General features: G+C 40.6%; 1 protein-coding gene and 1 long non-coding RNA gene across 7 annotated transcripts in view; one reads left to right on the top strand and one right to left on the bottom strand.

The window, feature by feature from the left end:
- Positions 1-280: 280 nt before the first annotated feature.
- Positions 281-26,850, bottom strand: LOC101104313 (zinc finger protein 354B). Of its 6 annotated transcripts, XM_042249560.2 has the most exons (6): positions 26,709-26,850; positions 25,599-25,686; positions 24,372-24,448; positions 22,376-22,502; positions 21,542-21,637; positions 281-2,384 (listed from the first exon to the last, which is right to left on the bottom strand). In XM_042249560.2, the coding sequence occupies exons 4-6, from the start codon at positions 22,407-22,409 to the stop codon at positions 805-807; spliced, it is 1,710 nt and encodes a 569-aa protein (XP_042105494.1). In that variant the 5' UTR covers positions 22,410-22,502; positions 24,372-24,448; positions 25,599-25,686; positions 26,709-26,850; the 3' UTR covers positions 281-804. The 6 variants fall into 6 exon arrangements, with proteins under 6 accessions (XP_042105494.1, XP_042105492.1, XP_012033044.1 ...); XM_042249558.2 differs by lacking the exon at positions 24,372-24,448 and having other exon boundaries at positions 25,599-25,803; XM_012177654.5 differs by lacking the exon at positions 24,372-24,448.
- The window catches only part of LOC132659793 (uncharacterized), a 42,074-nt gene continuing 41,223 nt past the window's right edge, over positions 26,211-27,061 (top strand). Inside the window, exon 1 of the long non-coding RNA XR_009600598.1 lies at positions 26,211-26,785. This is a non-coding gene — a long non-coding RNA (uncharacterized LOC132659793). The remainder of the gene's footprint in view (positions 26,786-27,061) is intronic.

The following is a 27,061-nucleotide window of genomic DNA, read 5'->3' as shown; positions in this document are numbered from 1 at the left end:
TTAGGAAAAGTAAGTTGCAGAGGCTGAGGTAGGTTGCAGTTTATTTTTATCTATTATTTGGTCCTTTGCTCTAAAAATGCATAATTTTAAGATTTTGTTTGGTATTAAAATGTTAGTTGTAAGAGACATGGTATTAAGCTTATGCAATTGGTGTCTTTCTAATGAGAAATCCAGCACCTTTACACCCAGATTTTTTCTGTTTACATGTTGCATATAGTGTATAACACTGTATAAAGAGACAGAAAAACCTCACATTTATCTTACAAATGGCCAAAATCAGTATTTTCAATTGTGATTTATTTGTCTCAAGATATTTTAAAAAGTGACTAACAGGTATTAAAGTATTCCACATATTTATTACACAGTCAAAGTTTTTCCTTAAAATTAAATAACTGATAAGGACTAAATTAAAATTGAAGTTTTATCATATTCATTACATTTACTAAGTCATTCTCAAGTGTGTATACAGTTGTCCCATACTATCTGTAGTGGACTGATTCCAGGACTCCCCACAGATACCAAAATCTGAGGGTGATCAAGTCTCTTATGTAAAATGGCATAGAATTTGCATGTAACCTATGCACATCTCTCATAAACTTTAAATCATCTCTATATTACTTGAAATACCCAATACAGTGCAAATGCTTATGAAAATAGTTGCCAGTGTGTGGCAAATTCAAATTTTGTTTTTTGGATATTTCTGAAATTTTTAAATTTTAAATTTGCAGTTATTTGAACCAGTGGATGTGGAACTCACAGATATGTGCTACCAATTGTATTCTAATGACCTTTGGTTTAAGGGTTTCACACATGCAAATCTACTTTGAAGGGGTCCTCTTCAATGTGAATTTTATAATGGTTTGTAAGGGACGACCTCTGGCTGAAGAGTTTCCCACATGCATTACATTCATAGGGTTTCTCTCCAGTATGAATTCTTTGATGTGCAATAAGTGATGAGCTCTGCCTAAAAGTTTTCCCACATGTAATACACACAAAGGGTTTTTCTCCTGTATGAATCCTTTGATGTTGAAGAAGAGCTGCACTTTGCCCAAAAGATATCCCACATTCCAGACATCGATATGGTTTCTCTCCTGTGTGAATTCTGTGATGATTACTAAGGGACGAGTTACACCTGAATGTTTTCCCACACTCATTACATTTATAGGGTCTTTCTCCAGTGTGCATTCTCTGATGTTGAATGAGAGCAGAACTTTGTCTGAAGGCTTTCCCACACACTTTACATTTACATGGTTTCTCTCCAGTATGAATTCGCTGATGAATAATGAGTGTCGAGTGGGAACTTAAGGCTTTACCACACTCATTACAATTATACAATTTCTCTCCGGTATGAATTATTCGATGTCTATTAAGTCGTGAAATAGAAGTGAAACCTTTTTCACATTCATTACATCTGTAAGGCTTTTCTCCAGTGTGAATTCTTTCATGTTGAATAAGAGATGCACTCTGACTGAAGGCTCTCCCACATTCACCACATTTAAAAGGTTTCTCTCCTGTGTGAATTCTCTGGTGGTAACGAAGGGATGAACTAGACTTAAAGGTGTTGCCACATTCGTTACATAAATAGGTCTTCTTTCTTGGATGAATTCTCTGACATCCAGGTAGGTTGCAAGTGGATGCCTTCCTTCCTGGGTTATATTTGTGGGGATTGTCTTGAGCATGAATTTTTTGATGTATAAAAAGGGCAGACCTTCTGCCAAAGGATTTACCACATTCTTTACATTTGTAGGATTTTTCCACAGTATGTATTTTTACGTGTTTATAAAGGGATGCACTATGGCTGAAGGCTTTCCCACACTCTTTACATATATACGGTTTCTCTCCAGTATGAGTTCTTTGATGTTGAATAAGAGCTGAGCTTTGGTTGAAGGCTTTCAAACATTCATCACATTGAAATAATTTCTCTCCAGTATGGTTTTTCTGATGTTTACGAAGGGATGACTTGTGAATGAAGGCTTTTTCACATATGTTACATTTATGGCGTTTTTCTGCTGTCTTTATTTTCGATTGGTTAAGTACATTTGAATCCTGCCTGAAGCTATTTCTTTGTATTTCATATTTTGAGGGTGTTTTTTCTCTAGTAACCCTCTGTTGCTTAACAAACACTGATTTCAGGCTGAAATTTTGGCCGAAGTCATTATTTTTATGGCTTCTTTCCACAGTGAGGATTTTTGTATGGGTGACTGAAATTATTTGTAAACTTTCACTTTTGTCCTTCTGTTTCTTTATTCTGTCTTCATATATGCAGGGGTTTTCTGATATGAAATTCCATGGTTCATCCTTTTTGAGTGTTTTCCTTATTAGCCCCGAAAATGATGAGTCTTGAGTTTGAGTTGCCTTTGTGGTTTTAGGACTGCTCTTACATTCTGAAAAAAAATAAAAAAAGGAAGTGCCGATGATTCACACGATTAGCTGAGACTAAATGTATAGAAGGAATAAATATTAATGATATCTAAATAAGGCCTCGCTTTCTGGATTAAAAAAAGCACTAAGAAGGGGAAAACATAGGAAGGAACACTGTGTATATAAAACGATAATCAATGAGAGATGGTGTACTAGGATGAATAAAATAAGGGATCCTCATTTAAAGAAGGTGTGCATATACGCATGACCAGGAGAATGGAGAGAAGGGATCAGAAGAGAAATACAAACTGGGAAATGCAGTCTAGCACCCAAAGCATATGACAGGCTCATAAATTATCTCCATGACATCATTCTCATTTCTGTAATTATTTCTAATCATGAATATATTCCCTACTTATTCTACATGTCAAACTTCTCTGTAGCCTTCAGATTCAGTTCCAATGTTGGCTCGTCTGTCACCTTTTCCTGACTCTAAGCCCAAACAATCTATTCCCCTTATTATACCACTTACCATAGTATCCCATAATATGTATTTAAGGGAAAAAAATGAGTATATCTGGAGAAAATGAGAAAGCCTTAAAAAAATTCAGCACCATTAATAATAAACACATACAAGGAAACAGGAATTGAGAGATACTTCCTCAACAAGGTAAAGTAAATATACTTTAGTCCTAAAATCAGTATCTTATTTAATAAAGAAACTCTAGAGACATTTCCACCACGATCAAGAACAAGGCAAGGATACCAACTACCTTCATTTCTATCCAACATTGTACTAGATGTATTAACCAATACAAATACACAAGCAAAGCCTTCTGGCTTTGTGTATAAAGAGGCATAGGATGACTAAAGAGAAAATTAAACTACTTCTATTTGCTGATGCTATTAATGCTACATCTAAAATTAAACCTCAGAGAATGAATGATAAAACTTGATCAGTGACATAGCAGGATATAAAATTAACATACTAAAATCAATAATATTCATTTATATAAAAATTTAGGGAAATAAATTCACAAGAAATATGAAAAACTTATTTGAGGAAAAATTTAAAACAGTCTTGAATGACATTAAAGTATACCTGAACCAATAGCAAAACCTCTCCTATTCATGGATAAAAAAAATAAATATTATAAAAATGTAAAGATATTAAGTTGCATATGTGTATGTGTGTATATAGATAGATATTTTAAATCCTGCAGGATTTCTCAACTTCAGCTGACATTTTATGCTGGATAATTCTTTGTTTTTCAGTGATCGCCTGTGCAATAGTACCTACTCTTTTCACCACTCCTACCCTCTCTCAAGTTGTGACAATCAAAAATATTTCAAGACACTGAAGCACTGAAATGATAAAATCACCCCTGGTAGCGAACCAGGGATGAAATAAAAATGACAGTAAGTTAATAAATATTGAAACTGGGTGATAGATACACAGGAATTCCTTATACTATTTTCTCTACTTTCATATATGTTTAAACTTTTCTATAATAAAAGTAAAAATTAACTTTTTTTTAAACTTTTTGTTAATTTCCTGCAAGAGGAGAGAGCAGGTTAATCTTTCCCCCCTTTATACCACATATAATCAGGGAGAAAATTAGAAAATACTTATATATGAATGAAAATGAAAACACAACTTACTAAAACTTATGGGGTGTAGTGAAAACAGTGCTAGGAAGAAAATGTAAATAAGTACTTAAAAACATAATTTACTACTTAAGGAACCAGAAAAAACAAACTCAACCCAAAGCTAGCAGGAGGAAGGAAATAACAAAGGCAAAAGCCTAATTACATAAAATAGAAAAACAATAGAGAAAAATCAACAAGTCCAAAATCAGTAATCTGAAAAGACCTAGAAAATTGATAAGCCTTTAGTGAGACTAAGAACAAAAGGGAAAAGACACACATTAGCAAAATCAGAAATGTGAGTGATGACATTACCACAGATTAAAATAAAAAGGATTATAAGGAAAAACTATGGATAAAACTATGGCAAAAAACTGGATAGCCTAGAAAATATGGACAAATTCATAGAAACACAAAACCTACCCAAACTGAATCATGAAGTACAAAACCTGAACAGATATAATATCTAGAAAAGCAACTGAGCCAATAATCAAAACCTCCCAATAATAAGTATAAAAAACAGCTCTGTACCAGATGGCTTTCAGTTCAGTTCAGTCACTCAGTCGTGTCCGACTCTTTGCGACCCCATGAATTGCAGCACGCCAGGCCTCCCTGTCCATCACTAACTCCCAGAGTTCCCAGATTCACGTCCATCGAGTCAGTGATGCCATCCAGCCATCTCATCCTCTGTCGTCCCCTTCTCCTCCTGCCCCCAATCCCTCCCAGCATCAGAGTCTTTTCCAATGAGTCAACTCTTCACATGAGGTGGCCAAAGTACTGGAGTTTCAGCTTCAGCATCATTCCTTCCAAAGAAATCCCAGGGCTGATCTCCTTCAGAATGGACTGGTTGGATCTCCTTGCAGTTCAAGGGACTCTCAAGAGTCTTCTCCAACACCACAGTTCAAAAGCATCCATTCTTCGGCGCTCAGCCTTCTTCACAGTCCAACTCTCACATGGCTTTACTGCCTACCAAACATTAAAGATCTAACACCACTCCTTCTGAAATGCTTCCAAAAAACCAAAGGAGGCAGCAATACTTTCTAACTTATTCTATGAAGCCATCATTGCCCTGATAATAAAACCAGACAAAAACCCTACAAGAAAAGAAAGCTAAAGATCAATATTTGTTACATATATTGATTTTAAAATCCTCAGTAAAGTACTTGCAAAGAGAATTCAGCACATCAAAATGATTATACATCATAACCAAATGAAATTTATCCCTGGCATACAAGAATGATTTAACTTATGAAAACCAACTAAAGCAATACATCACATTAACAGAATGAAGACACAAACCCACACAATCATCTCAAGTGATATAGAAAAATGTGCCTAACAAAATTCAAAATTCAACCCTTTTTCATGATTAAAAAAAAAAAAGAAGATCAAAATTGGGACTAGAGGGAAATTACCCCAACACAGTAAACACTATCCTTAAAGAACCCACAATTAACATCATATTGAATGGCAAAAGACCATAATCTTTTCCTCTGAGATCAGGAACGAGATAAGGATGCCCACTTTTAACACTTCAACCCAGTATTAGAATTTCTAGCCAGAACAATCAGGCAAGAAAAATAAAGAGTATCTAAACTGGAAAGGAAGAGGTAAAATGATCTTAGCCACAGATGACATGCTCTTTTTAAAAATTTATTTATTGAAGTACAGTTGACATATAATGGTGTGTTAATTTCTGCTATACCACAGTACTTCAGTTATCAGATGGTAAAGAATCTGTCTATAATGCAGGAGACCTACGTTCAGTCCCTGGGTTGGGAAAATCCCCTGGAGGAGGGCATGGCAACCCACTCCAGTATTCTTGCCTGGAGAATTCCCATGGACAGAGGAGCCTGGGATGGCAAAGAGTCAGACACAACTGAGCAACTAAGCACACAGCACATACCTATATTGGGTTGACCAAAAAGCTCATTCAAATGTTTCTGTAACATCTCATGGAAAAATCCAAATGACCTTTTTGGCCAACCCAACATATACACTCTTTTTCATATTCTTTTCCATTACTTATGGTTTACCACAGGATATTGAATATAGTTCCTTGTGTTATACAGTAGGACTTTGTTGTTTGTCTACTCTATATAATAGTTTGCAATAGATGACATGATCTTATATACAGAAAATCTAAAGATTCAACAAAAAACTGATAGAATACACAAACTCAGCAAAGTGGCAGGATGAAAAAATCTATACAAAATCAGTTGTGTTTTTATATTCTAACAATGAACAAGTCAAAACAGAAATAGAGATTAGATTTCATTTACTATAGCATCAAAAAGAATAAAATACTTAGGAATTAACTGAAAGGAAGTAAAAGATTTATACACCGGAAACTACAAACACTGTATAAAGAAGACACTGTATAAAGGTAAATGGAAAAACATCAAGTATTAATAGATTATAAGATTTAATATTGATAAGATGTCAATACTACCCAAAGTAATCTAGAGATTAAATGCAAGTCTTATCAAAATTCCAATGCCATTTTTGGGCAGAAATAGAAAAACTCATGGTAAAATTTATATGAAATCTCAAGGGACCCTGAGAAGTCAAATAATTTTGAAAAAGAAGAACAAAGTTGGAATACTTCTCGATTTCAAAACTTATACAAAGTTACAGTACGGCAGCATCGTGGTACTGGCATAAAGGTAACACAGATCAATGGAACAGAACAGGAAGACTGAAAACAAGCCTTCGCATATAAGGGCAAATGATTTTTGACAAGGGTGCCAAGACCATTCAATGGGGGAAAAGATAGTCTTTTCAACAAATAGTGCTGGGAAAACTGGATATACACGTGCAAAAAAAAAAAAAAAAAGAAGTTGGACTCTTCATGTGTGTTGTGCGTAACACCATACACAAAATTTAACTCAAAATGAATATATGACTTAAATGTAAGACCTAAAACCATAAAATAGGGCAAAAGCCTATAAAACATAGGGCAAAAGCCTCATGACTTAGGATTCACCATTGATTTCTAGAATAGAATACCCCAAACACAGGAAACAAAGGAAAAAACAGACAAACAATTATACTTCATCAAAATTAAAAGCTGCTGGGTGAATTCCTGGCAGTCCAGTGGTTAGGACTTGGCACTCTCAGTACTGGGGTCTGGGTTCAATCCCTGGTTGGGGAACTAAGACTCCACAAGCTGAGCAATGTGGCCAAAATAAACAAATAAAAGCTTCTGTACATCAAAGAAGACATTAGCAGAATACAAACATAAGACTAGGAAAAATATTTTTTAATTATATATCTGATAAAGGGTCAATATTCGAAATATATTAAGTATTCCTATAACTCAACAATAAGAAAAAAACAATTTAATTCAAAAATGGGCAAAGGACTTGAACAGACATTTCTCTATAGAAGGTATACCAGTGGACTCTAATAAGCACATGAAAAGATGCTCAATATGTTAGGAAATAAAAATCCAAACCACAATATTCTATTTCACATTTGTTATTATGGTTAACAAACATATATGTGTATGTATGTGTTTTAATTAGATATATAGAGAGATGGAAAGTAACAAATGTTGGCAAGGATATGGAGAAACTAGAACCCTTCTGAATTGCATTGGTGATCATGCACCAGGTAGGAGAAAGAAAGCTTTGACTCAGTCTCTTTCAAAATCTCTGCTAATGTTTGAACATCAAAAATTCCAATGTTCACTTGCCACCCCCATCATTCCAGTTTGGCTTTGAATGTAGCCACTTTACATGCCAACCTAAACACACTGTCATTCTCCCCTAAACTGACATATGGAGTCTGTTGAGCAGGCTGAATATGTCACTCAATCAAGGACTCTGGAATGTCTCTCATAACTCAAAAACTGGCCAGTGATCTACCTTTAGAAAGCACCTCACTTCTGTGTATAAGAGAAGACATGTATGCTCCATATCCATCTCACAGAGATGTGCAAACAGACATGAGTTAAGGGCATGTACTTTAATGTGATTGATAATTTTAATCACATTCTGCAAAACGCTGTTAAGGTGACATTTTCCAGCTAGCCAGCATTTCTCTACGGATAACACAGTGAGTAGACTCACATTCAGAAGTGACCTCTTTGACGCAAGTACATTACTTTGCCAACAAAGGTCCGTCTAGTCAAAGCTATGGATTTTCCAGTAGTCATGTATGGATGTGACAGTTGGGACTATAAAGAAAGCTGAGCGCTGAATAATTGAAGCTTTTGAACTGTGGTGTTGGAGAAGACTCTTGAGAGTCCCTTGGACTGCAAGGAGATCCAACCAGTCAATCCTAAAGAAAATCAGTCTTAAATATTCATTGGAAGGACTGATGCTGAACCTGAAACTCCAATGCTTTGGCCACCTGATGTGAAGAACTGACTTATTGGAGAAGACCCTGATGTTGGGAAAACTGAAGGAAGGAGAAGGGGACGACAGAGGATGAGATGGTTGGATGGCATCACTGACTCAATGAACCTGAGTTTGAGCAAGCTCTGGGAGTCGGTGATGGACAGGGAGGCCTGGCGTGCTGCAGTCCATGGGGTCGCAAAGAGGCAGACATGACTGACCGACTGAACTGAACTTAATGAAACTAGAAAGCCATCTAGTGGCTTTCTGACCATCTAATAATGGTCTAAAGACATTACTATGGTCTCTGTGCAGTCAAACCTTTCTGCTAAGGATAATCTGTATTTGCACCCCACCCCACCCCCAGCCCCAGCAATAGCATCAACACCTCAGTTCCACACCAGATCAAGCATTAGATTCTCATAAAGAGTGAGCAACCCAAATCCCTCACATGAACAGTTCACACTATAATAGCATTCACACTATTATAAGAATCTAATGCCACTGCTTATCTGACAGGAGTTAAGAGCTCAGTCATGGCAGCCACTCTGCCCATGCATATACAGACACAAAATGACCAATTCTGTTTTCCTGATATGAAATCATTCTTGAATAGTTCTGCAGCTGTGATGTTGGTTGCCAACAAAAGTGCACATAACATATCCCCTTGCATATCCTCCTGAAAAATAGATTGCACAAAAACAGGCACTGTTGTCCTGTTTTCAACATCGGTAGACTCATCAACCTGGATTGCTTACCACAGAGACTCATTAATCCTAACAACTGTGCCTCAATATCCTCTGTTGTTTCATCCATTTGTCTAGTTACAGTGCTAGCTGAAAGAGGAACACATGCCACCTTTTGAACTGCAGCCTCTCCTAACGTTCATTACAAATGAACTTTAGCAGCAGACAGGATCAACTCTTCACCAATAGTAAGGGACTTCTTACCTTTAGCAATGCAGTTAGCCCTAAGAATGATGCTCAGTGCAGACACATTTGATGAAGTGGTGGCCTTCAGTAACTGCTTGTTCTTCATATTCACTTTCTTTTTTCCCCCTTTGAAAAACTCCAGAGACTTGCATTTTATTGCAGGGTGCTTGGTCTTCCTGTGGTAAAGCAGTTTCGAAGGTTTCGAAACTTTGTTGGATAGCCAGTCATCACATATCATACAAAGTGGGCTTAGAGAATGTGAATCACCTGTTTCAATAAACCTGTAATTTAAGTTGGACTCCTGGTATTCTATTTAGCTTTTATTATTTATTTTACTGTTGGCTGCTGGGTCTTCGTTGCTGTGCGCAGGCTTTCTCCAGTTGTGGAGGCTGCAGGCTTCTCATTGCGGTGGCTTCTCCTGTTGCAGAGCATTGGCTCTATAATGCAAGGGCTTCAGCAGTTGCAGCTCTTGGGTTCTGGAGCACAGGCTCAGCAGTTGTGGAGCAAATGTTTAGTTGCCCTGCAGCATGTGGGATCATCCGGGACCAGGGATCAAACCAGTGTCCCCTGCATTGTAAGGTGAATTCTTAACCACTGGACCACCAAGGAAGCCCAATTTTCTTTTAAATGCAGCTTTATTTTTGTTGGCAGTCTTAGAGCCTTCTGCTGTCTCATTATTGTGTCCTTCCCCCTTTTCAAAGAAGCTCTTCAGTGATGTTTGTTTTTTACTTATTTGGCAAGGGTTACTTTGCGGGATTATCAAAAATGTGACTGAGACAAGTGTGCAATGAGGGAAAGAGACGTGGATAGAAGTGATAAATAAAATAATGGACAGGCAATGCGTGGACTAAAATAAGTGTAAGATTCTGATTTAAAGCCCACCACTAGATGCAGCTGTACAATTCATCAACTCACTTGCCACTATAAAGCCTGCCACCAGATACATCTTAGTTGTCACTTGCCACTCACTGATAGGGTTTTGATATCAGTCTTCAAGCAATTGATTTATTATGGTCTCTGTGCAGTCAAACCGCTCTGCTAAGGATAATTTGTATTTGCACCCGCCCCGCCCCAGCAAAAGCATCAACACCTCAGTTCCACATCAGATCAAGCATTAGATTCTCATAAAGAGTGAGGAGTCTAGATCCATCGCACATACAGTTCACAGCAGCATTCACACTATTATGAGAATCTAATGCCACAGCTGCTCTGACAGGAGTTAAGCGCTCAGGTGGTAAATGCCAGCGATGGGGAGGTGCTATAAATACAGATGAAACTTCCCTTGCTCTCCTGCTGCTCACCTCCTGTCATGCAGCTTACCACTCACCTCCTGCTACCGGGACTCCTGCTCTGTAAGACACTAGGGATCCAGTAATGAAAAGAAATGTTTTGTTTCCTCCAGGAGCCTAGTTTAACATGAGAAACAAATTAATTCAACGTGCAATCAATGCAAAATGTGATCACTTCTACAACGAAAACGAAAGATAGAAACAGAAGCAAATGTGCACTTTAAATAGTATCCAAACTATCCTTAGACAGTGGCAGATATAAGCAGGAAAGATGTTCAGGCAATAGTTACAGTTTCCTAGGATTTTAGGGGATCAGTAGTTTGCTAGTGGAAATTTAAAAACTGAATCTTCCCTTTTGTCAAAATGGAAAGATATGTGCTTTCCCACCCTTTTTCTTAGCATATTCTTTGAGAAAACTTTTATTTGTAAATCATTCCTCTGTGCCTTTGATATGTATTTAAACTTGTAAAGCCTCTGTTAGCATTACAAACCAGCACTAAAAATTCTTGAAGCTTGGGAGTCATCTCTTTGACATATAAACATCAAGAAATATAGTGATACTATCTTCCTGTCCTTGTGAAAGTTTAGCCTAGTGCTTAGTTCCAAACTGCCACTGTCTGCTCATCATAGGATACTAGAAGTCTTCTTATCACTAGGACATATATAGCCCAACTGCCTGGTGAATTTAGGATAAATACAAAAAAATGTATAGCTGTGTTGTCGGCAGTCCTCTTGAAAGTGAAAGTGTTAGTTGCTCAGTCATGTCCACTCTCTGTGACCCATGGACCGTAGCCTGCCAGGCTCCTTTGTCCATGGAATTTTCCAGGCAAAATTACTGGAGTGAGTTGCCATTCCCTTCTCCAGGGATCTTCTTAACCCAGGGATCAAACCCAGGTCTCCCACACTACAGGCAGATTTTTTACCCTCTGAGCCACCAGGATGAAGACAAATGACAACTAACCTCAAGAACATGTATTCTCAAGAATATGTAATTCTCAGCTACATTAAAAAAGGGTGGGGTTTTTGTTTGTTTGTTTGTGTGATCTCATCAGCAGGTTACCTATGCAATTTAGTTTAATTCTTATTCAATAGTGACAATGTTTTCTGTCTTCTGGGGGGGATTTTCTGGGTTGGCAGGAGATTTAACAAAACTTTCCCCAGTATTATATGAAGGGATAAGCATGAGGGTTGAAGGTAGAATCAGTATCTTTTTTTTTTTTCAACCCAAAATAGGTTTTTGGCCTTATCTTCTAAAGCATTCCCCTGATTTATCCAATCATCAGTCAGATTCAAAGTTATATCTTAACGAAAATGTGATTTTAATTGGCACTTTCACAAGGCTTCTTGTGAACCAGAGACTGAGAGAATTAAAATCGGTATTCTGGTATACATAACAGTATACATAACAGTATAATTATACATGGGTGTAGTACTGCATATTTGTGAACACCCTCTGTCTTACTGAAAAAAGAAATGCTGGTCTAGACAATGTTTTTTGGCAATGTCAATTTAAAAAACTTTTTATTATGGAAAAATTTCAATATATATGAAAGTAAAGAGTATTGTACAATGCTTCAAAAACCACCAACACTTCATGTATAAGCTTCACTCCTCTTCCATCAGACGGGCTAAAGCAAATCCCAAACATATCATCTCATCTGAAAATATTTCCAAACACATTTCTCAAAGGGCATTAAAAAAAAGCAACAAAAAGCAAAACATTTCACAGCCAATGAAATTAACACTATTTACTAGTAGCATCTTATATACAGGCAGCATTTGAATTTCCCTATGTGAAAGCCTTTGACTGTGTGGATCACAACAAACTGTGCAAAATTCTGGAAGAGATGGGAATACCAGACCACCTGACCTGATTCTTGAGAAATCTGTATGCAGGTCAGGAAGCAACAGTTAGAACTGGACATGGAACAACAGACTAGTTCCAAATAGGAGAAGGAGTACGTCAAGGCTGTATAATGTCATCCTGCTTATTTAACTTATATGATGTATGGCAAAACCAATACAATATTGTAAAGTAAAAAAGAATAATAATAAAATAAAATATGAAAAAAAACTTATATGCAGAGTACATCATGAGAAACGCTGGGCTGGATGAAGCAAAAGCTGGAATCAAGATTGCCAGGAGAAATATCAATAACCTCAGATATACAGATGACACCACCCTTATGGCAGAAAGCGAAGAATTAAAGAGCCTCTTGATGAAAGTGAAAGAGGAGAATGAAAAAGTTGGCTTAAAGCTCACCATTCAGAAAACGAAGATCATGGCATCTGGTCCCATCACTTCATGGCAAATAGATGGGGAAACAGTGGAAACAGTGTCAGACTTTATTTTGGGGGGCTCCAAAATCACTGCAGATGCTGACTGCAGCCATGAAATTAAAAGACACTTACTCCTTAGAAGGAAAGTTATGACCAACCTAGATAGCATATTGAAAAGCAGAGACATTACTTTGCCAACAAAGGTCCATCTAATCAAGGCTATGGTTTTTCCAGTGGTCACGTATGGATGTGAGAGTTGGACTGTGAAGAAAGCTAAGCGCTGAAGAATTGATGCTTTTGAACTGTGGTGTTGGAGAAGACTCTGGAGAGTCCCTTGGACTGCAAGGAGATCCAACCAGTCCATTCTAAAGGAGATGAGCCCTCAGTGTTCTTTGGAAGGAATGATGCTACAGCTGAAACTTCAGTGCTTTGGCCACCTCATGCGAAGAGTTGACTCATTGGAAAAGATTCTGATGCTGGAAGGGATTGGGGGCAGGAGGAAAAGGGGACGACAGAGGATGAGATGGCTGGATGGCATCACCGACTCGATGGATGTGAGTTTGAGTGAACTCTGGGAGATGGTGATGGACAGGGAGGCCTGGTGTGCTGCAGTCCATGGGGTTGCAAAGAGTCGGACATGACTGAGCAACTGAAATGAACTGTCTCATAAATTTTTTCAGTTAGGAAACAAGGTTCACCTACCTTGGTTGGTGAGCTCTTAAATCTTTTCTAATTATTAGGTTATAAATGTAATTTGTAATCTGGTGAAGTGAAGGCCATTTGCCATCCCAGAAAAATATCTTAACCTGATAAAGAGCATCCACAACAACCTAGAGCTAACATTACACTTGGGCTTCCCCAGTAGCTCAGTGGTAAATAATCTGCCTGTCAATGCAGGAGATGGAAGAGATGTGGGTTCGATCTCTGGGTCAGGAAGATCCCCTGGAGAAGGAAATGGCAACCTATTAAAGTATTCTAGCCTAGACAGTTCCATGGACAGATGAACTGGATGGGCTACAGTTCATAGGTTCACAAAGAGTCAGATATGACTGAGTGACTAAGCACACACATCATTATACTTAATGGTGAAAGGCTGAATGCTTTATACCTAAGATCTGGAACAAGGCAACCATGTCTGCTCTCACCACTCAAAATCAGGATAGTACTGAAAGTCTACTTAGTACAACATGGTAAAAAAGTGAAATAAAGGGTATACAAATTGGAAAGGAAGAAATAAAACTATCCCTATTTGTAGATAACAGTACAAAGAAAATTCCTCGGAATCTACAAAACATTTTCTAAAACTATAAGACATTTAGGAAGGTCACAGGATAAAGACAAACATATAAAAACCAGTATTATATCTACATACTATGGACACATGGGCACTGAACTTATATTTATAGTACCATTTATAATTACTCAAAAACACAAGTGTAAATGTAAAGAAATATAGATAAGACTTGTATTATGAAAACTATGAAACATTGATGAAAGAAATTAAATAAGAGCTAAATGGGGAATTCCATGGTGGGTCTGTGGTTAGGACTCAGCACTTTCACTGCTGAGGGCCCAAGGGCCAGGGTCAATCTCTGGTCGGGGAACTAAGATCTCACAAATCATGTGGCATGGCCAAAAACAAAAACAAAATAGAACTAAATACACGGTTCGGTTCAGTTCAGCTCAGTCGCTCAGTCGTGTCCAATTCTTTGCGACCCCATGAAGTGCAGCACGCCAGGCCTCCCTGTCCATCACCAACTCCCGGAGTTCACACAAACTCACGTCCATCGAGTCGGTGATGCCATCCAGCCATCTCATTCTCTGTCGTCCCCTTCTCCTCCTGCCCCCAATCCCTCCCAGCATCAGGGTCTTTTCCAATGAGTCAACTCTTCGCATGAGTCTGGCCAAAGTACTGGAGTTTCAGCTTTAGCATCAGTCCTTCCAAAGAACACCCAGGTCTGATCTCCTTTAGGATGGACTGGTTGGATCTCCTTGCAGTCCAAGGGACTCTCAAGAGTCTTCTCCAACACCACAGTTCAAAAGCATCAATTCTTCAGCACTCAGCTTTCTTCACAGTCCAACTCTCACATCCATACATGACCACTGGAAAAACCATAGCCTTGACTAGATGGACTTTTGTTGGCAAAGTAATGTCTCTGCTTTTGAATATGCTATCTAGGTTGGTCATAACTTTCCTTCTAAGGAGTAAGCATCTTTTAATTTCACGGCTGCAGTCACCATCTGCAGTGATTTTGGAGCCCCCCAAAATAAAGTCTGACACTGTTTCCACTGTTTCCCCATCTATTTGCCATGAAGTGATGGGACCAGATGCCACGATCTTCGTTTTCTGAATGGTGAGCTTTAAGCCAACTTTTTCATTCTCCCCTTTCATTTCCATCAAGAGGCTTTTTAGTTCCTCTTCACTTTCTGCCATAAGGGTGGTGTCATCTAGATATACCATATTCATGGAGTGGAAGACTCAGCCTAGTAAAGACCTCAATTGTCTCGAAATTTAATTGGTTTACTACAATATCTCTGCATGTAGATATAAATAAGATTATTCTAAAATTTACATGGAAAAGCAAAGAAACTAGAATACCTAAAGCAACTTTGAAAAGGAAGAATAAACTAGGAATAATCAACCTACGCAACATTAAAGCCTATATATAGCTACAGTAATCAAAACTGTGTGATGTAGGTAGAGGGAAAGATACACAGATCAGTGGAACAGCGGAGAACACCTAGAAATAAAGTCACAAATGTGCTCAACCGCTTTTGGACAAAGATATAAAAGAACTGAGTGAAAGAAGACAGCTTATTCAACAAATAATGCTGGGACAACTGACTGTCCACCAGCAAAAATAATGAATCTTGACTGAATCCTACATCTAACACAAAAATTAACCCAAAAGAATCACAGAGATAAATGTTCAATGTAAAACTATAGCACTTTTAGAAAAAAACACAGAAGAAAATCTATAAGATCTAAGGATAGGTAAAGAGTTCTTAGATTTGACAATGAAAGGACAGTTCATAAAAGGGAGCATTGATGAACTGGAGCTCATCAAAATTAAGTCTTTCATTCTTCAAGAGACACAGTTAAGAGGATGAAAGGGGAAACTAAAGACTAGGAGAAAATATTTGCAAACCACATATCCATCAAATGACTACGATCCAGAATGTATTAAAAAAACCTCTCAAATCTCAACAGCAAAAAACCAAACAATACAATTAGAAAGTGGATAAAAGATACAAACAGACATTTCAACAAAGAAGATATACAGATATCAAAAAAGCATACAAAAAATACGTGCAATGTTATTAGAACTTAGGAAGATGCAAGTTAAATTATAGGTATAATTGGGTCTCCTGCATTTTAGGCAGATTTTTTACCATCTGAGCCACCAGGGAAACCCGGTATATACCTATCAGAATGGCTAAGCTAAAAGTAGCAACAGCACAAAATATTGGCAAGGATACATAGGAACTGAATCATTCATATGCTGCTGCATTGCTGGTAGAATATAAATTGGAACAGCCACTCTGCAAAACAATTTGGTTGTGTCTTCAAAACCTAGACATGCAAGTACAACATGACCTAGCAATTATACTCCTGGGCATTTATCACAGAGACATGAAGGTTTTCTTTTGTACAAAAACCGGTACACAAATGTTTTTAGCCATGTAACTTGTAATTGTCAGAAACTGGAGACAATCTGTATCCTTCGACAAGTGAATGGTTATATAACTGTGGTATGTGTACTTTACAAAAAACTATTCAGCAATCAAACGGAATGAAATATTGATACAAGAAACTACTTTAAAAATTTTCCAGAGAATTATGCTGAGTGAAAAGAAAAATCCTAAAATGTAACATACTGTATGACCATTTAAATAACATTCTTGAAATGACAAAATTATAGAAATGGACTAGGAGTTAAAAAAAGAGAAAGAACAAGGGGAGGTGAGAAACAGGGACAAGGAATCAGAGGAAACTGGGTGTGCCTAAAAACAGGCAAGTCATTCATGCAGTCATTAACTGGAAACTGACTTGGACCAGGCACTGTTTTAGGTACTGGAGAAATAGGTACAAATGAAACAGATAACCCAGCACAAGGGAGTTTATAATTCAGAGACAGAGGAGATTATAAATAAATACTTACTATTTTGCAGTGATAAGGACTCTGAGAGAACGTAACACACAATGAGGGGATTAAAATAGATGGAAGAATGCTGCAAAGGGTGTGGAGGTAAGGGACCCCTCCTATACTGTCGGTGGAAATACAAATTGGTGCTGCCACTATGGAAAACAGCATGGAAGTTTCTCAAAACAACTAAAAACAGAGTTGCCATATGATCCAACAATCCCACTCCTGGGCATATGTCTGGGAAAAACCGTCATTCGAAAAGATACTCACACCTGAAAGTTCACAGCAGCACCATTTACAATAGCCAAGGCATCCTAACAACCTAAACATCCATCAAAAGACGGAAGGATAAGGCAGATGTGGTATATACACACAATGGAATACTATTCAGCCATTTAAAAGAATGAAGTAATGCCATTTGCAGCAACAGGAAGAGACCTAGAGGTTATCATACTAAGTCAAGGAAGTCAGAAAGAGAAAGGCAAATACCACGTTATATCACTTACATGTGGAATCTAAAATATGACGCAGATAAACTTATTTGAGGCAGAGGAACCAGAGATCAAGTTGCCAACATGTATTGGATCATAGAAAAAGCAAGAGAATTCCAGAGAAACATCTGTTTTATTGACTATGTTAAAGCCTTTGACTTTTTGTTGTGGATCCCAACAAACTGTGGAAAATTCTTCAAGAGATGGGAATACCAGACCACCTGACCTGCCTCCTGAGAAACCTGTTTGCAGGTGAAGAAGCAACAGTTAGAACCAGACATGGAACAACGCACTGGTTTCACATTGAGAAAGGACTATATCAAGGCTGTATATTGTCACCATGTCATATGCAGAGTACATAATGCATAATGCTGGGCTGGATGAAGCACAAACTGGAATCAAGGTTTGTGATTGCAGCCAGGAGAAATATCAATAACCTCAGATATGCAGATGATACCACCCTCATGGCAGAAAGTGAAGAGGAACTAAAGAGCCTCTTGATGAAGGTTATAGAGGAGAGTGAAAAAGTTGGTTTAAAACTCAGCATCAAAAAACTTGAGATCATAGCATCCGGTCCCATCACTTCATGGCAAATAATAGATGGAGAAACAACAGAAATAGTGACAGACTTTATTTTCTGGCTCCAAAATCTCTCTGGACAGCTCCAGACAGTTGTACTTTCGTTCAATTTAATCCAACTAAAGCCTAACTCAGAAAGGGGGACTCCTCATGGATCAGAGGCTGTCAAGGCGAACGGAAGGGCAACAATTCCTCCTCCTCTCCCTCTGATCTTTCACGCCAGGCTCAGCCCACGCCTGGCAGTGGGGCTGACGCCTCTCCTAGCTCTCTACTGCTTCCCTACTGCCTCAGTTCTCTGCTTATTTTGTGGTCATCTTCAGCTGTTCCCACAAGATTAGTATATTTCTCCCAAATGACAGCTATAAAGAGACAAGTGTGGTTCTGACCTCAAAAGATCTCCCCTTGGATGGGGAAGCAAGCACTCTCCTAAAGGTGCGGGCACCTTAGGAATCGAGACAGCCTGTCTCATAGCTCGTCTCACTCATTCACTCACCTCAGTTGCTCAGTCGCATCCAACTCTTTCCGACCCCATGAACCACAGCACGCCAGTCCTCCCTGTCCATCACCGACTCCTGGAGTCCACCCAAACCCATGTCCATCGAGTCAGTGATGCCATCCAACCACCTCATCCTCTGTCGTCCCCTTCTCCTCCTGCCTCCAATCCCTCCGAGCATCAGGGTCTTTTCCAATGAGTCAACTCTTCGCATGAGGTGGCCAAAGTACTGGAGTTTCAGCTTCAACATCAGTCCTTCCAATGAACACCCAGGACTGATCTCCTTTAGAATGGACTGGTTGGATCTCCTTGCAGTCCAAGGGACTCTCAGGAGTCTTCTCCAACACCACAGTTCAAAAGCACCAATTCTTCGGCGCTCAGCTTTCTTTACAGTCCAACTCTCACATCCATACATGACCACTAGAAAAACCATAGCCTGAACTAGATGGACCTTTGTTGACAAAGTAATGTCTCTGCTTTTTAATATGCTATCTAGGTTGGTCATAACTTTCCTTCCAAGGAGTAAGTGTCTTTTAATTTCATGGCTGCAATCACCATCTGCCGTGATTTTGGAGCCCAGAAAAATAAGGTCAGCCACTGTTTCCCCATCTATTTGCCATGAAGTGTCTGCTGAGCCCCAATTCCACATCTTGATGGGTCCACTGACTTACTGGGACCTGACAACAACCTAAGACAAGTCCTACCACATCTACGCCAGGTGGCTCCAGACTGGTTGCAGGCTGATCCTTGCAGAATATAAGCCTGAGCCTGTGGCCAGGCTACTTCAACTCCTCAGAGGCTGTGACCAGCTCTCAGGCACAGACCAGGTCCCGTGATAGGGCTCCCGTCTCAGCGGGATCTGCTCCCTCCCCCTTTCTCCCTGCTCCCACCTTTACACACCAGCTTCCTTTCTCTGGACTCACACACACCCTCTGACCGCGTCTCACATCCAAGGACCTTCCTTAGGAAGCACCACCCTGCCTGATCCACATTCTCACAGAGTTCCTGTGGCTCTTCCCCCAAGATCCCCACCAGAACTTGTCATTCCACACTCCTGTGTGCACTTAGTCTTCACCTCAACTGAGCTCTGCCAGGGCAGGACCTGTGTTCTTCTGGCCAAGGTAGCACCGCTGTTTATCATGGGACAGGAAAGCAGTGGATGAGGGTTTGAACTTGGCTCTCCCAGAGCCCCAGCTTCCCCAATTCAACAGCTGCCAGCCCCCAATTTTCAGGACAGCCACCTCTGCCATCTCTCTCCTCTGGTGACTGCTTCTCTGGCTCAGCCACAGAAGCTTCCTCCTTAACCCACCTCATGAGCGTTGAGGTTTCCTGGAACACTGACCTCTCCTCCATTCCCCCACCTACTCAGCTCAGGGCTTTAGAGGCTCCTCTCACACGTATGGCCCCCTGACCTCCCTGCTGAGTTCCAACCCCCTAATCCTTCTATAACTGTCCACTGCGGACCTCTACCCATATTTCATTCACATCTCAAATGAAATCCATCCCACACGGAACTCATCATATACACTTAACAAAGGGGGCCCTCCTCTTTCCTCCTGAACCCACTACACATGCCTTCTTCCAGGTAATGTCTTGCCTACCTTATGCAATAATCTCTAGAAGGTTCCCATCTCTATTTTTTTCTCACTTCAAATCTAAGCCCAACAATGTTTCCAAAGTGATTATTCTTATTAAATTCAAATTACATAATTAAGGACTTCATGGATATATTTTGTGAAAGTTCTAATAAAATCAAATGTAAATAAAGCCCCCTTTTGTCATGCCCATTCTTGATCCCAGTCCACATGTAACTAGTGTCCCCTGACTGTTTTTTAAGCACTTAAGCACATATTATGCATGTGGACAAACATGCGTAACACCAGGGCCTTCCTGGTGGCTCCGCTGGTATAAAGAATCCTCCTGCAAAGTGAGAGACCTGGGTTCGATCCCTGGGTTGGGAAGATGCTTTGGAGAAGGGGACGACTACTCACCGCAGTATTCTGGCCTGGAGAATCCCATGGATTGTATATCCATGGGGTCACAAAGAGTTGGACATGACTGAGCTACTTTCACATGCATGCATGTAGACAAACACCACGTAATTTTCTTTACACATAAATGGTGACAGGTTATGATCATGCTCTGTAACTTGCTTTAGCTTCTCACATGCCTTGGAGCTCAGCCCACACCGGTGCTCCTTCTTTCTAACTGTGGTGCTGTGTGCGAACATAGGGACCCACCTCAGGATGTTTAAAGTGTCTTAGATTCAGACCAGTCTTTCCAAAATATCAAGGACCATATAATTCTTCAACTTAAAATTCTTGAGTTGGGGCTTCTCTGGTAAAGAATCAGCCTGCCAACGCAGGAGACACAGGTTCAATCCCTGATCCAGGACGATCCCACAGGCCAAGGAGCAGCTTGGCCCATGAGCCTCAAACTGCTGAGCCTGTGCTCCGGAGCCACAAGAAGAAAAGCCACGGCAGTGAGAAGCGCGAGCACGGCAACTAGACAGCAACCCACACAGCAACAAAGGCCCCGCCCAGCCAAGAAACAATAAACAAAGAAGTACAACGATCAAAAAATTCTTAAATCATTTCCAGTCAACCATGGACGGTTCTCATCTTTAAGAACTGTACCAGAGCACCGTAGTGTGGCCCCCGCCCAGCTTTCCTATAACGCTGGCCTTCAGTCAGAATGAATCAGCTACAGTTCCTGAGATACACTAAGTCTGCTGAATGAATACATGAACATGTAGCCCTTCTCTGAAACAGGAAAGAATAAGAAAAAAGATCCTGAGAGGTTCACCTGTGAAGTAATTGTAAGAGAAAAAGAGGACACTCGTGACTGAGGGCCTTAGCATTCCTCCTCCATCATTTCTTGAGGACTGAGAACTTGGAGAAAGTTCACTGACCAACATCTCCAAGTCTCACATCCAACTCATTTACCAGACTGCTGCTTGCAGAGATTCCCCACCCACTCACCTAGAGAGGAACCTCCAGGGCTTTCTTTCTCTACCTTCCAGGGATCTTCTCCTTGCTGCAACAGGGAGATCACTTCAGGTTTGGAAAATGGGAGTCCTGCTCACAGCAAAAAAAAAAAAAAGGACAAAAAAATAAAAACCACCACAAACTCAGTCTTGACACAGAGAGGTAACTGGTTCTGAGTGGAAACTGAGAGGATGATGCAAAGAACTTCTGTGGGGTGCTCAAGCTAGGCCCCTATGATGTACAGGAGTGGGTTAGGGAAAAAGCAAGGGACTTGTAGAACCTAACAATGGAATAATTAGTTACATGTTAGGGAAACACAATGAACACGCAGCCCTGAAATAGAGCACCGTTAGCTTTCTGTAGAAAAAGAAATATGTGAGATATTCCAGACTAATATATATAAACAGGTATCTACGGCAAGGATTATGTAACAGGTAGCTTGTTTAAAATGAGAAGATACTATCTAGCTCCCTTTAAAATATGGATTATATGGTGTTCATCTGGCTGGAAAAGAAAACAGGGAAAGGCAAGTGGTGGGTCAAAGAAGGGGGATGAAGGATGCTCTCTGCTTAGAAACGAGCAAACACATCATAGTGGGAATGGCTTGAACTATGAGGGAATTTCTAATGTGCAGCTCTGTAGACTGTCCCATCCATAAGGCACGAGGCATCCATGCTTATGAGGAAAAATTTTTCAGATTTATTTTTGGAGATCCAATTTGTACAGTGCTAAGGCAAAATTCAGCTGAAATTTTGATGATCCATGGCTTTTATCCAGGGATTTGGGTGTTGAATTATCCCAATTTCCGATTAAAGGACATTTCCTTACCCAGTGAGACAAGGTTACTATAGTTCTCCAGCATCACATCTTGGTACAAGTTTCTCTGAGAAGGAGCCAGCTTTCTCCACTCATCCCGTGTAAAGAGCACAGCCACATCTTCGAACGTCACTGACACCTGTAGAGACAAGCCATCCTAGCTCACCCAGGACCACCCATCACACAGGGTGACGGCGGCAGCAATGGGAAGTAGTCAGGTTACCATGAAATGCCTTTATATTATTCTAGGTTCTGAAAGGTTCAAGTCACTTGTTTAATGAACACGTGATTTGTGACAAATATATACTGAGTAGCATGAAGTCTGAACCATGCCCTGTGTTAACCACAGAGATGTGTGGAGGTATTAAGGCCATTAGTAGAAATGTTCATCAGAATACTCTTAAGGCAATTCAATAAAACATATTAAGAGCGTTAAAATGTTTATACTCTTTAAGTCTCCAATTTACTGTATTTCTTTGATAATGAACCATGCAAAAATATGCACACACAAGGACATTTATTACGGTGTTAGTAACAACAAAGAAATGGAAACAACCTAAATAATCATTGACAGAGGCTGGGTTAAATAATTTAAGGCATTATCTGTGTGCTCTCTGAAGCCTGAGGACAATAGTGGCAATTAAAATAGCTATTGTTTATTGAATGCTTTCTTCGGGCCAAGTACTATTCTTAGAGCTTTATATTATTCCTTAGTGTAAATCTTTTATCTTCATGACAACCCTGAGAAGAAGGTACTATTATTATCCTCATTTTACACAGGAGAACTCACAGAGAGGGGAGGACATCTGTCTAAAGTCATAAAGCTGGTCAGTGGCAGTGCTGGGATTCCAATTTCAGGTGCATGTCTAAGGCTCCATTCTTAACACTCTGTAAAAGGCCTCTCTAAACCTACCAAATAACTAGTAAATAACTGAAATACTGCACACAATGTACTTAAAACAGTACCAAACTTATATTAAAGGTTCAGATGTTACCTATTATCACATCAATATAAAGTACTATGCAATCATTAAAACTGATGGTATAAGTTAACAATGTTGACTTAAAAAGACATTCATGATAATCTTAACTACAAAAGGCAGGTTATGTATCAGTATGTATAGTTTATTCCCATTTTTGAAAAAAATTAAATTTGTACATAGAAAATGATGCTGAGAGATACATAACAAATGGCTCACAGCAATTATCTCCAGATGGTAGGGTTTTTTTGCACATATGGAAAAAATATATACACAAATACACACACATACACACATCTATACATGTATGTACATATACAAGCATATAGACATACACACATATATATGTGCATATTTTGCACATATATCTGTAAAGTTTTTTGCCACAATTATGCAATATTTTTATGGTAAGATGAGGCATTAAATTAATATTGGTGAGGAATACAAGAAATGATCTTTGCTGTCAAAGAATTTACAATTAAACTAACAGACAAGAAAAGCACATGAATTTGAACAACAAAAGAAAATGTGTAGCTGAATATGACCACACATCATTTACATTAATCCTTATTTTAGAGACGAGGAACACAAGATCCAGGGCAGTTAGGATTCCAAGTCACATACTTTATTAATGGCAGAGACAAGATAACTAGTCTCCTTTTAACACAGCACTTGGTATATTCTCTCTCTAACCCTAAAACATCCCATCACTGAGTTTTACATAGAAGTCCACGCAGCAGGTGAGGTTAGGGAAAAATGTCATATAGAGACGGAGAAGATTCTGGGCAAGAGAGCAGCCTGACTTTGTTGGAGTGGAATGGGAAAGCCAAGCAGCTCGAATATATAAGGGCGGGTCCTAGCCATTGCCTCAGAAGATCAATCACCACATTTCACGGCTTCAAATGACATACAACATCATGTAGCACAGAGCTCTGGTAACACAGGGTCTGGGCCTGCTCTGCATTCTGAGAAATGCACCAGAGGAACGGCTGGACAATAACCAGCATGAACTGAGAGGCCAGACATACCTGGGTTTGATTTCAGGTCACTTGACTTCTTTGAGCATCAGTTCCCTCACATGTAAAATGGGGTAATAACTGCTGCGCTGTTATGAGAGTGAGAACAAAGGTAAAGCCCTCGGGATATCCCCTAGCAACATTAACTATCAATATTATTGTTAAATGAAAATGAGTAAAAATTGACAGGATTTTCTGGGTCCGAAAAACACTGTAGTCATTTCCATCAACCAACAGTAATAGTATCGTGGACTAGAATGATACTGTTCAGCTACCACAACCACCACCTACGGAACGTCTCTGATGCGCCCAGACCCGATTGAAACACTTTCCACGCTGTAATTTCACCTGATCCTCCCATCTACCCTGTGAGGCAGGCATGGTTGCTACTCTCATTCTATAGCTGAGGAAACCGAGGCACAGGGAGACGCAGATGCCTAAGGCCTATAAATGGCAACAGAGGATATGGGTTCAAAACTGGCTGTCTGCCTTGAGAGCCCCACTTCTAACTGTACACCTTGTATACCTTGACTCTCCACTGCTGATATCCCACAAAATCCTCCCTGCCACTTCCTGAGGAGTCTTCTCTCTGCTCTTGAAGTCAAAGGACCTCTCCAGTTATGTTCCCTCTGACATGGTTAACCTGGATAGGGGCCCCACCTTCATTTCCACAGCATAAAGATGAGAATAGTAGGTCAAGATCAGCTTTCAAGAGAGTGATAGAAGCCGATACATGATCCAGAAAGTTAAAAGGGAGGAAAAAAAACTAAAAACTATGGACTGGGAAAAACCTGGGAAAGATAACATGAGGATTCTCAGGGGTGGAAAGAAAAAGAAAAGCATTCTGGCCAAGAGTAGGGAGAGGGACAGGAATGAGCAAAGGGGCCGCGCCAGAAAGGAACACTGCCAAGTGTCCATGTTTGTCTGCTCTGACCTCAAGTGATATAAGACATGTGGCATCTTACCTGTCTACTTAGTAATCACATGGTGAGCTGAGATTAATGAATAAAAGAGTGTCTACCAGGAAAACAAAAGAGAAACACTAGATATGGATTGCAAGGTTGGAAGTGAACATTCCCTATGGAATCCACCATCCACCTCTGTGGGCCAGCTCTTCAAAGAGAAAAGGATATGGGCTCCAAATCCTGGTGAAGATTGTATTAGGGGGAGAACTCCAGTTTGAAGATTAAAAAAAAAAAATCTATTTGTCTATAAGACTTGAGAGGGCAACGAACTCACCTGAGACCTTGCTTCCCTCTGTTCGGCAGCCATATCCTCTTTCTGAGCAGTCTTCCTTGAGGATGGGTGAAGTCTCCAGAAGTCAGATCTGAGAGAAGAAAAAGGGAGCCAGGAGGAAGCCCCTTCTCTTTCCACCCCTCAGAATCAGCAGCTCTGAAACCTTTACATTCCCTGAGAATGATACCATGTGCCCTCAGAGAAGGACCTAGGAGTAGACAGCACCAGAGAGAAGGGTTGGGTCATCCTGTTCCAGGCCCAGCTCTCTCCCTGACTCAGAGGAAAAGGTCCTAGGACTCTATCAGCAGTAGTAGCAGCTCCTTGAGCCTCACCCAAGTGTCGGGCACTAAATGAATCATTTGGGACAGTTGGCACTGTCAACCCCCATTTTACAGATCAGGAAACTGAGGGCAGAGTGGGAGCAACTTACCCCAGTCCACATAGCCAAGGGAGGGTGGCACCAGGATTCCAACCACAGCTGGCTACAGAGCACATGCTTTAACCTCCCAGCGTACACGTGACAACCTTTCTCCATCCAAGTCTTCCCACCCAACTCCTCCCCCTCCTGTCAAGGAAACAATTTCCAGATTTTTCTAGAAAACCTGCTTCCGGAAGGGAACACATCAGCTCTCCTAAAGCGGGGAGCAGGCTTGACGGAGGAGGCACAGACAACCGAAGACTGGGATTCCAGTCCCGATTCTGCCACTGGGGAAAACCAAGTGACTCACTTCTCATGCAAAACAAGCCTTTCACTAAGGAGGGCAGTGGCGATGTTAGGGGAAGGAAATAATCTGCACATTCACTGCCGGCCCGGAGCAAATTAAAACGCCAGCAGGAGCCGCGCAGGTATCTCTCTGGGAACAGGTCGGGAGAAAGCAGCAGGGGGGCAGAACCCGGCGAATGGGGAGTTAGTGCTCGACTTGCGGCGTTCAGGGCACATCTGTGGGAGGCGGTGGTGCCAAGAAGACAGAGCCGGTGGCGCCCCGCCCACGGCCCGCCGGCACCCACGAAGAACCCGCTCTCGCCTTTTGGGCCTCTGCCCCGCGCCCCGACGCAGCATCCTCCCGAGGCCCGCTCCTCCCTCCTGCATCCCGCCGACACTCCGCCGCTCACCTCGCCCAGGCCTCCGGGGGTTCCGCGGGCTGCAAGTGTTATGCTCCGGAACTGACACGGCCAGACAGCTGCTTCAGGTAGGGACTTGTCCGAGGTGCTGCCTGGGTCGACCTCACGCCGGGAGGCCTTTCACGCCAGCGGCAAAACCCACGCAGGTCCGGGACCCTCAGGGGCTATCGCTATCCCCTCTGGGAAATGTAGTCCACACCAGAACCCAAGGATTCTGGGAAGTGTAGTTCTTCCTAACTGTCTGCCAGGAGAGGCCGGGCTGAGTCTGTCCCATGCCCAGACGCATTCTGAGCTAATGCTGGTGCTTCCTGGGCGGCTGGGTCGTGGGTTCCTGGTTCTTCCGG

This window comes from Ovis aries, chromosome 5, assembly GCF_016772045.2.
Source record: "Ovis aries strain OAR_USU_Benz2616 breed Rambouillet chromosome 5, ARS-UI_Ramb_v3.0, whole genome shotgun sequence".
Lineage (NCBI taxonomy): Eukaryota > Metazoa > Chordata > Mammalia > Artiodactyla > Bovidae > Ovis > Ovis aries.
This window is presented reverse-complemented; position numbering and strand designations above follow the sequence as displayed.